Consider the following 11,435-nt stretch of genomic DNA (forward strand, 5'->3'; position numbering starts at 1 on the left):
TGGTACATCCTCCCTCTTCTAATGTTGCCTCTTGTTGTTTTGTATAGTTTTTCAAACAATTCCCTTTAGCAACAAGAACTCCCTTTTTTTTTAAATACATTTCCAGGGGGACTTGAGCCCAGATCACACACACACACGGCAAGTTTCCAGCATTCTTATTACTCTACTGGAAGAAACAACCAGAGCCAGCATCTCTGAACAATTTCCCAAACTGTTCTGTTCTTCTGACTTCAGTGTCAGCAATGCGCTGTTTCTAATCCATCACAGGAATTTATCACAGTACATGTCAATTTGTTTCTCTTCTCTCTTCTTCTTGCCTTGCAATGACATCAGGAAAGGAACTTTACAGCAGGGCTTGTACAATCCCTATTTCAGCAACACATCATTTTGCTTAACTGGATCCTAACCATGCACACTAAATTTTAAGTACGCATATTAAACCAATCAGACTTTACCATAAGCTAGAATTTCCTTTGTTTCCATTTTATTGTTGATTTGTATTCCAAACAATGTTTGCAGTACTATAGTACTAGCATCCAGCTCGTTCTTTGAAAAAAAGCAGCTTTGAAAATGTTAAGAGCATTTTAACAGGGAGTAAATGGTATCCTAACACAATAGGGAATCAGTTTGACTCTGATTCTAACTAAAACCTGAACAGGAACTTTTACTAGAAAAAGATTGAGTGGTAGGCCTATTAGATTAAATCCTCAGCTTGTTCAGATAAACTCCTACTATCTTTGGTGCCTAAAGTAAGGACCAAATAAAAAAAAATGTTGGGATTTAACTCATTTTGTCTGCCTGCATACTTCATACTTAAAACTCACAAGACAATTAAACCAAAATACAGCGAAAATTGCATCTCTGGAAATGTCTCAGGTTTTAAGACCCAGCCCAGGCTCGTTTATTGTGTCATTTGAAGTCATGCGATACCTCATGTGAACAAGGATGACTGCATGGATAAGTCTTGAAGGATCAGGGCCCAAGCTGACAGCTTTGTATATTTTTGACTGGATGTAATTCAGCAGAGCATGCTATTCATTCACCTGTTGGGGCAGGGGACTGTGCACTTTTTTTTTTAAATTAATGCGCAATTATGGAGTGATGGAGATGGTCAACCACAATAGGGAACTGAGACGCACAGAGTAGGACAACTCCTAGAGGCCTGTTGTAGTCAGCATGGGATGATATTAACTGTCAGATGCTTTATTTTCTTTACTTGATTTTTTGTTATGTCAAAGACAAGAGAGAAATAGAGAAGACCTAGTTCATGAGGTTAAAAGACCCACAAGGGGAGATGTGACAGTTCATTTGAGAGCATCATTTGGAAACATGGAGACATCCCAAGAAAGAGAGAGGGAAAGAGTCTCATCCAACTGCATCCTTCAGAATAACTACTGATTTCAGTGGCATTACTAGAGGGAGGGTGAAGCTGGCCCTTGGAGTACAAGAAAAAGACACACAATACAAAAAAAAGGTTATGGATAAACAGGATGGAGGGAGTGAGTGTGAGTGGCACATGTCACCGATTTCCTTCCACTGCCTTAACTTGCTGTTTGAAAAAACTCCTCATGTGTGACCTGAAAAAAGAGAGAAGCAAAATGAAAACAGGCATCAACAAAGCACTCTCTGTAAGATTTCAAAAAAATGTAAATTAATGACTGGCAGTAAGACTCTCCAAAGGAAACAACATCCCAGTTTAAGCATTGCTATCAACAAAAGCTCAACAGCATATGGTAATGTTAACTTTAATACGAAAAGATAATAACAATCTTTAAAAAGTGACTTGATAAAAAAAAACCCAAAACCTTGCTAGGTGCTCATTCTTTTCAACTTCCGTAAAAAAGAAGAGATGTTGCAAGATTCCTCCCTCCCCCCACCTAAACTGTTCACATTGTGTAGTTAAATGAAGTTGAGATAGGTACACATTTTTAAATAAAAGTGCCTTGGATCTCCAGCTAACAAGGCAGAAAACCAGATTTGTAATGGATAATTAAATCTACACTTATGTAAATGTAGGCCTACAGATTCAAGTAACAACTTCAGAATTGAAACAAGGTAATCTCCCCCCCCCCTTCCTTTTTAAAAAAAATAGAGGTTTATTATTGGTTAATGAATTTCCCCTATATATGGGGCCTGATCCGGTGAAATATGGAGTGCTACTTCAGTGCTCAGCATCCCACAAGCCTGGGCTCTATTTAAGCATGAAAATTTCTACCTGCAGATATACTCATCGTGTATATCCACATGCAGTCCTCCTAAGTGCCCATGCCTGTAGCATGCTACTTTGCCCTTACCCCATGTGCAATACAAGATTGCTATCTTCAGGTTTGGAAATCTCTCCCCCAAACTAGTCAGACAGAAGGAATTAGCTTCATTCAGATCATTGTATGACTGTCAGATTGGAGCCTGATTCTGCGACTACTGCCTTCTCACATAAGAGGCCTTTTGGGTTGGGATCTCTCATGGGAGTAAGGGCTATTGATGAGGATAACGTGGCATAAGAATATGCAGTTTGAGCGTCATTGCCATGCTGATAGTACACTGAGTACTGGATTCCCAGTGCATCTGAATACGTTTCAAAGGCATTTATTTAACCCAATGGCACCTCAGTGAAAATGTGTCTTAAACCACTCTTTTGACCCATGATCCCTCATAAAGGTTTGGAAATATCGTTTTGCAATAAAGAGATATTTCACAGTCAATTGACTTTATCCAAAAATAATAGGCAAAGAAGCTTGTAGGGGGGAAAGCAACTCAATTTGGCACAAACATGTTAAACTTACTGGATCGGAGTAGAGGAGAATTTAAAGGACTCTTGGGCACTTAACTATACATTGAAAGAATTACACACAAACAACAGCCTCCATTATATCCTTTATTAAAGATCACAACAATAGTAGCACTTCATTGCCGAAAAGATGATTCCTCTATTATACAAAGGCCGCTTAGATCGCTTGGTTCAGCGTACGACTGTAAGATGTACGGTTCCCTCTGCATTTTCATGTCGTTGCCAAAGCACACAAAGTGGATTCCCAAATGCCTGGGGCTACTTTACAACCCCAAAGAGCCCTGGTGAAAATTGGAGGTTCCTGATTCCAAAGGTTTTCTTTTCTCCCAAAAGGTGGCTGAACTCATGGGGACAGCATTTGTCAGTGGAAATAGAGAAAGTGCATTTCCCCCCACCCCCACACATTCGGGACTGTGACTGTACCGAAAACGTGCTTACATCATTTCATATTTTTCGGTTTTCGGTTTAATAAGGCAAAGGTAGGATGTCATGAACACACAAAGTCAGGGTAAAAGACGAAAAAACGCTTTTGTCGTCCTCCAAATGCAGTGCTACAGCTACTTGCTCTTACCGTTAAGGATCTTCGCTCCTGTTTCAGACGACCCAACGTGTAAATACTGAGACGAGCATGGCCAAATCCAGAAATGTCCACATTTAAAAAATGCTCAGGGGAGGGGAAGGAGTTGGGCATGGACGGTTCTTGAGATGTGCAGGTCGAAACACCCCTGGGTCATACATTTCAATGCAGAAAAGCTGGTCAGGGAATAATTTGTTCCCAGCTTGATTCTTCATTGCTCTGAAACCAGTGTCATGAACCCCTACCAGAACTAGTCGTCATAAAAGAACCTATTGAAGGGCCAATGAAAAGAACCGGACTTTTTGCCCTCCATCATTAGTTATAATTTTTTTCTTCTGACATTAGGTGTTGGATGTGCAGTAGAGAAGGATCTTGCCCAGCTAGTGCTCGTTCCATATCATAAATAGCTGGAGCCTGTGGATCGATACAGGACATTAGCGGTATAGGTGCACTGCAGCCAAGAATTGGACTAGCAGGAGGCGTTCCAGCTGGAAGCAGTGAAATAGGATGTTTAGGTAACAGCCTCTCTCACAAATGTTGGGCTAATTATCTAATTCAGAGAAATCAAAATTTCACAAAGGCTCTTTTCCCCTCCTCCTATGTATATAATTAACATAATGGCATTAGAAAGGTGCACACGACACAACAACGGAATATCCCTCTCGCGGGGTGCATTGACATGTTGCCATACAGCGACGTTGTCGCATAGGGTGCCGGCTTTAGTGCTTCCTTTTGGACAGCACGGGTGGTTACGGGTGGTCAAATGTCACCACTATGTTGCCATAGCAGTGCGCTATATCGGGGAAGTGCAGCGCTATGGCAACGTAGCTTGCGATCGCGTGTAGACACGCATGATCGTTACATCGCCATAGCGCATTGTAGGGTGACGTGTAGATGCGCCAGTTGTAACCGAACCGTCACCTCTCAAGCACTGTATAGTAGATCTAGCTGAAATGTTGTGTGCCAGTAGTTTGCGTTATGCCTCCTTTCCCCCGCCTCTCCGAAAGCACAGAGCCAAATTAAAAGCAGTTACAGATTGACTGAACCTATTTATAAGGTCAGGTAATTTTCAGCAAATAGTTTCAGCTTAAAACACTGAAATACAGACAAAATGTTTTACTTGAGTGGTTTTTTTTAAATTGGGACGTTTCAGCTTTCATTTCTAAACAAGGCTTTGTTTTAAGAACTGAGCTATATTTAATTTTTTTTCAGAAACAGCTGAAATCACAAGGAAACATTGTCTTCAGCCGTGTAGGATTGCTTGTTTGCCTTTTGCAGCCAGAAAAAAATTATTCTTGGTTCAGTCTGAAAAAAAAATATATTTTTCAGTTTTTCAGGTTGGCTCTTGAACCTAAAATATGTTATTTTCATACCTCTTCTTTGCAGGTCTTTGCAGGTCTCAATTTTTGTCATTCAGCTTTGCCAAGTCCATTTCTTTTCTAAGATTTTCTGCTCATTAAAGATTAGTAGTTGAGTGTCCATAACCTTCTAGCGTCAGGGAAGTTGGTTAGCCAATGCTAATTCCACTGTTACAGCATAGGTATTTCCACAAAACAGAATATCAGTAGCCAATCAGGACTTATAAAGATCAGTTTATAGACCGCCTGCCCTCAACAGTAACCCCCCCCCCCATAAATAAATATCATTTTTGGCAAAGGAAGGCATAGCTGAGGAGGCAAATGTTAAGTATAAAAACTTGCAACTCATTGGAGGTCCATCCAGTAACTGCTATTTATCTTTCTACCTTTTCTATTTGTTTAGCATCACATTTTGCCAAAATATAGTGGTTTCTGTTTCTATGCTTTTTTTAAGGAAGCTTGTTCTTCTTAAATTTCCCAGAGATGGCAGCACTAAACTCAACACAGCTTTTAAACCAAACACTGCACCCTTGAAAGCATATCTGGTCAAGAGCAGTCAGCTTCCTTTCACTTTTTTTTTGCAATCCATGTAGAAAATGAATCTCTATAAACCACAGAGATTGCATGGCTTCCAAGCTGGGAGGAGTCAGGCTCTTCAAGAGCATCATCGTCCAGAAAGTTATATGACATGTGAACCTGTCAGTAAAAAAGGTCTTTAGTTCAACAAAGCAGTGGTTTTTAAAGGGCTAGCAACAGACCCGAGCACCAAATGTATTTTTGGTTTTCAAATTTAAAAAATGCGCTGATCCACCTGAAACAAAACCAAATTTGTTCTGATCATCGTGGTGAAACACTGCTTGCAAAATATTTAATTTCAGGTTGATTAAAATGCTCTAAGACCAAATAGAAATATTGCATTTTGACCTTGAGCTCCTAGTTTTTAAAACTTTAAAAAATAACATCAAAGGAAATTTAAAAAAAAAAATTTTAAATGGGGCATTTTGTCAGTTCTACAAGGTTTACATTGTCTCCAGACAAACAATTCAGAAAAAGCACGAAACATTTTGATGCTCCCAAACTGGTTTTTTTTTCAAAAAAGCTCCATAGGAAAAATTTCACTCAGCTCCAGGCGGAGATACTGGAATTCCATGAAGGATCATGACGCACTTTAAAAACTAAAAATTCAGCTCTCTTCATGGGGTCGCGCTTTATTATAGACTACTATGGTCTTAAAACCAGTGTGACTCTTGTCCCCAGTCATGATGTCAAACACTAAATGTGGATAAACAGGCTGGCACCATTTTTCTGCAGTTTTGCTTTAAATCAGGGGATGTCAACCTACAAGTGACACGAGCAGCCTGTGCGTGTGGCCTGCAGAAGACTGGTGGCTGGGCAGTGGTGAGAGACCAGAAAGCAGAGTAGCAAACCACGCGGCGGAAGGGCAGTCGCATGGCATTCTGGGAGGGGGTGGGACTTCATTTGTGGCATGCCTGCCAAAAAAGGTTGCCCTCCACTTCATTAAACTAAATGTAAGTCTCGACTCCTTGCCTAAGTACAGACAGTCACAAAGCCCACGGCTGAATTGAGTCAGTCCTCGCAGGTTAGTCTAAACTGCATATATTAAAAAAATAAGCAAATGAAAAAGACATTTACTCTTAATTCCAGAAATACAGGCACGTGCCTGCAGTGGCTCAGGCCATACGCCGGGGGGCGCTAGAACATGCCTCCCTGCTCAGCTGAAGCAGACAGCTTGGGCCAAGGCTAGCCCGTCCACCTTGGGAGACGGGGGAGTTGCGGGGGAGGTGCAAAGCATCTTGGGATGCTGGGGGACTATGAGTTAACTTGAATCTGGAGGGGAACTGGGACAGAAGTTCAATGAAGTGATTTAACTTAAATCAGTGAAGTCTGAGACTACATCTATCCCGGTTTATCTTAAACTGGTTTCAGCTATTTTGAAAGCGGTTTATGGGCACTGAACTTCTGTCGCGTTACAGACTTGAACCAGTTTCTGATCACTTATACCTGTTTATCTGTAATTTCTTTTCCTGGCCTTTAAAAACAACTTTCAAGCCAAACTCCTTTGATTTAAGGCATTTCCAATTCAAAGCCTTTGGTTCCAGAATCAAAATAGATCTGTTTTTGGGTAAGCGAAGCATGGGGAAATTCTAGCGAAGACCTTTCCATCTTGTAAGATCTAAGAATGGAAAAAATTGCAGCAAAACATCTGATCCAATGCGAGTTTTGCCATCTAGCAAATGAAATTCCAAGCACCTTCCCCTCCAAAACACTCCCACCAACATTTTTGAGTGATCACATCCAAAACCAAACCCTCCTCCTGATTCATTTTCATATGTGGGTCCTTAAGCAGCATAAATCTGGCTCCATGCATCACCCCGACATCCTGTGTCTACCGTCTTCATAATGATTCAATCTGAGGTCAATAATCCTTAAATATCGGTTTGGGTTCTAAGTTCAAAGAAGTGGCACTTACCTGAGTCATGCTTTTGGGTGTCAATCCTGAAAGAGTTGCAGATGTAGTGTACTTCCTACCTCAGTATTAGGCAGTTCATACAGAAAGACACAATGAAAACTGGTTTTGGCCTTTCTTCAACAATAATAACAAACTACATCAGACTTCTATGTACGGGAGACCTGAAGGATCAGTTTGTGGTGGATTCCATAGTTTTTGAAGGGGCTTCTGAAAAGCTGAACATTTTTATTTTTAATTATAACTTTAATGTGCAATAGCAAGAAATACACCAATGAGGCCTTTTATTTAGTGATAGAGTTGCTTTAAAAATAATATTGAGAAGAGATTTTTTGATTTAGCGAACCGCAACCTTTTCTAACGGGTCTGAACTTTGGACACAGAAAGCATCAAAGAAGAAGGAAGACCCTGGAGTTAAAGTACAAGCCTGGGATTCAAGAGAGCTGTGCTCCATTCCTGCCTCTGCCACAGCATACTTGTACGAACTTGATCATGTCACTTAATCTCTGTGTGTTCCAGTTCTACAGTATGTCGTTCATAATAAAATGACCCCTCTTTGGCCACGCGTGGGACTGCATGTTCTTTGTGATCGGACATTACAGTGCGTTTGTAGCATGACCAGCAGGCGCAATCTCAGCCGACTACTGCAATGCAAATAATTGTACTGGATGCTCTGAAGAAGAAGGACTATCTGGTGGGTTAAAACTGAACTGACAAAGGAATGCCTTCTGTACTCTGTCCAGGATGTCCTCTTCAAAACCTCTTGGAAAATGAGCTTGCCAAACCATTTTCATTTAACAAGAGCAAAATAAAAAAAAGGCCTTGATGACTCAGTGCTCAACTGGGAAGAAAGTGTTAACCCCTAACCTCCTCCTCCGCATCTGGGGTTTGAATCACAGTGAATTCCCCCAATTACTGTAGGACTGTCCCCTCTAGGAATCATCTCTGTATCTATCAGTCAGTGCTTTGGCACCTCAGACCCATGCCTTTACATTACGTGCTAGCCTGTTGGACAAGACTCTGATATTCCTCTCTGTCCCTTCCTGCAATCTGGCTACCGTTGGTACAAAAGCTTCTGCAGCCCTTGCCATCTGGAACAGACTTCCTACCCTGCTGATTCAGGTCTCTGTTTCATTTCAAAATCCGAGATAAAAAGCTCTTTTCCCTCCCTTGCCTATGTCTCCTCATTCCTCTCTACCCTTGCCATTATGTATTATTTATCTTAGTAACGGCCTGATAGCGGTCAGTTGTTAGCAATGGCTAAAATAAAGATTACAAAATGGTTTCAATTATAACCCAATGTTTTCTTTCACTGATAGGGCAACTTTTCTGAAATGTTTTCCTTTTTGGGTGATATTGTTATGGCTCAATCACTCCCAAAACATAACTTAAAAAACACTGGAGAAAGCTCAACCAAATTCCTTTCCAGCCATTTTTAAATTGATATAAATTCATTATAAAAATATGAACTTTATCTGCTGTAAAACAGTATTGCCATACATTCCTTGGCCCCACCAGAGAGCTGAAATACAGCTCAGCTTGGATCCTAGCATGCAATCTCCTCTAGTCGAGAGGACCATCCAGGGGATTCATTTGAAAAAGAATTCATTGTAAAATTACCAAGTTTGATTCTTGTGAGTGAGGTTTTCTGCTTCTGATTTTCCTGTCCTCTCCGTGTAATAAAACCTAAGGAAACAACACTGATTTTATATCAAAGCAAAGTTATGTTTGCACTAGAAAGGGTTACAACAAGCAAGCAACCCTACCTCTCCGATTTGGAAGCAGCTAAAATGTTATGCTGCAATGCAAAAAAGAAAAACCAACCTCGAATACTGGAATCAGGAAGAAGCTTTCCCAGGTAGTATAATTCCTTAATGCAGAGCCCACCAAAACTTTTGCTGAAGCATTGGGTAATAGCTTCTGCTAGAGCCGAAATACAGAAACCAGCCACTTTTTCTTTCTTTTTCCCCTCCCTTTCATGCGAGGTCAAGTATGCCCGATCAGGACTATCCATCCTTGTGCTACTTCCTGAGAAGTAGAGGACAATTGCTCCCTGGGGAACCCATCAGCTGCAGTCCTGATTACTACCTCAACCTGGCAGCTTTCTCTCCACCCTCGCTGCCCAATAAAATTGAAAGGAAAGCACATTTAAAACTGACTCACCTGTGGCGCTCGTCGCCACAAGATATCGGCAAGGCCAAATATTCAATAGCAGCATTGAAAAAAAGAAAAAGATGCAGGCATGTGTACTTGTTTCGTTGAATGGCACCGTCCAATTACATGACTTAGCACAAGGCGAGGTAGAAGATGCGCTGAACTCCGTGCCTCCAGAGCGTGAACTAGTGACTCTGTAACGGGGCTCTCGACAGGCAAGTGGCGCCATTGTGGATTTTCTCACATATTCCTCTTCTGAGCCTGATGAGCGTGAAAAACACAGTTACAGCCGTCATTATTTATTTTATCATGGTGCTGCCTAAGAACCTAATATATGGAACTGGGACCCATGGGCTGTAACAGGGGCTGTATGAACACAGCACAAAAAGATGGCAAATGACAAAAAATGGGGAGAAAGGGGAGGGAGGATGAAGCTAACAGTAAGGAGCTCATGCTGTTAAGTACGCTGGTTGTGTCCAAATCACCGTAGTTATTAAAATATACAGACATTAGCTCTCAGTGGTGGTCTGCCCCTTCTCTCCCCCACCCCAGGCCCTCGCCTAGCCGTTTGTTGGAGGATTACTGTATAGCTGTGACACAACGGAGAAAGCTTGACAATGGAAATGATTTTGGCAGTGGGCATACGAAGGGAAAGCAGGATGTGTTTGGGGGAAGTGTTCCCCCTCTAAAGAGCAGGTAGGTGCCAAGATGGTGGTAGGAGAAGCTGGCAAAAAGGAAGCAAGGTCACTGGCAGGCAGAGGGGCTGGGGACTGCTGCAGAGAGAGGCGTAAGGACATTAGTAGGGAGGGACAAAGCTGTGAAGATGAGGAGAAGCCTGAAGGAAAAGCTGGATACCCCTGGGCTCCTACTGGCATGGGAAGCTTGCAGCCTGATGGAGTAATTGAGCTTGGTGCCACAGGAGAGAGCTGCTGGACCCTTGCGGCTGTGCTTGATTTTCCCTCTCCCGTTTGCAGTGCTTTTGTGTCCCTCTCTCGTTTAACTGCGGTCGATTTGGAGGGTTTGTTTTTCTTTACTTCATTCCACCTTTTCTCTTTTCTTTTATGTCCTAAATTGTTATTCAGCTGTTTTGATTTAAATTATGTTTATGTACAGTTACTCACCGCTCTGACTGTTGCCTCCTCCCTCCTGCGACTGTCTCTGATGCTCACACATTCACTTTGGCTTCTTTACAGCAGATGCCTGGAGCAGTAAATGAAAGCAGCTCTTTTATCACTGAGCCCTTTCACCTCCAATTTTTTTATTTCTTATTAAGGCTCCAACCAGTTCTAGCTTTCTCTTCAAAAGTAGCAAGCATTACTCAAAACAACAACAACAACAGCCGCCACCACCCAGCTAAACCGCAAAATTATCCAGCGCTCAACACATTTTCCCTTCCCCCTCCTTTTTTATTTTTTTTTTAAATAGTGTAACATGACTTGTAGAGGGTGTTACATGGATCCCACTGTGTCACTCCGAGCACCACATGAGGCCAATCTAATTTAGCCGATGGCTAAACAAATCCCTGCTCGTGGAATAAACCTGCTTATGTTATTAGCTAACGCTCTGAGAAAATGTTTAACATTTGTCTGGGAATTATAATGGGGGGAAAACATGTTCATAAGTTCTTGCGGCAGCTCAGAAATGTCACTTTGGCCATTATCGTATTGAAACACGTGTAAATTCAAGGATGTATATGTTTTGATGCAAATAAATTGATCTCCTTCTGGAAGAGATTTCGAATGTCAAAATTCAAAATCCAAAGAATACTTGAGGATCTTTACTGGGGAAAAAAAAAGAGAACAAACAGAAGAGACACAGTTGTGCTTTGAGGCAGGTTTGTCAAATGAGAGGGGTTTTTTTTCACAATTTTGAAAAGAAATGCAAAAAACCCAAATATTGTAGAACTTGATTTGGTTGAAGGCAGCTCACTGCTATCAATGAAATCTGTATACCAATATTTAAAATATAAATTCAACATCTAGGATGTTGCTTATTCATTGGGATATCTTTCCACCTTTCCAGTTTACCATGGAACGCATATTAACAGCAATAAATAAAACCCATATTAAC

The 11,435-nt window shown here is 41.3% G+C and overlaps 1 protein-coding gene across 1 annotated transcript; it reads right to left on the minus strand.

Moving 5' to 3' along the window:
• Positions 1–779: 779 nt before the first annotated feature.
• LOC149860114 (uncharacterized) lies at positions 780–10,667 on the minus strand. The gene is made up of 4 exons (XM_090057912.1): positions 10,487–10,667; positions 9,375–9,626; positions 8,832–8,897; positions 780–1,577 (listed from the first exon to the last, which is right to left on the minus strand). Exons 1-4 carry the CDS (start codon positions 10,536–10,538, stop codon positions 1,567–1,569), a joined length of 381 nt encoding a protein of 126 aa, XP_089914038.1. The 5' UTR covers positions 10,539–10,667; the 3' UTR covers positions 780–1,566.
• Between the last annotated feature and the right edge of the window lie 768 nt (positions 10,668–11,435).

The sequence above is a fragment of the Crocodylus siamensis genome, chromosome 7, assembly GCF_052110815.1.
Source record: "Crocodylus siamensis isolate JL-2025a chromosome 7, ASM5211081v1, whole genome shotgun sequence".
Classification (NCBI taxonomy): domain Eukaryota; kingdom Metazoa; phylum Chordata; order Crocodylia; family Crocodylidae; genus Crocodylus; species Crocodylus siamensis.

What these genes read in the sequence shown, in the direction of transcription:
- LOC149860114 (XM_090057912.1), bottom strand. Translation starts at nt 10,538, where the DNA reads ATGTGTGAGCATCAGAGACAGTCGCAGGAGGGAGGAGGCAACAGTCAG. An exon ending in AGGAGGCAACAGTCAGAGCG is followed by an intron (nt 9,627 to 10,486) that starts GTGAGTAACTGT and finishes CACGCTCATCAG; the next exon opens with GCTCAGAAGAGGAATATGTG. An exon ending in TGTGGCGACGAGCGCCACAG is followed by an intron (nt 8,898 to 9,374) that starts GTGAGTCAGTTT and finishes TTGTTTCCTTAG; the next exon opens with GTTTTATTACACGGAGAGGA.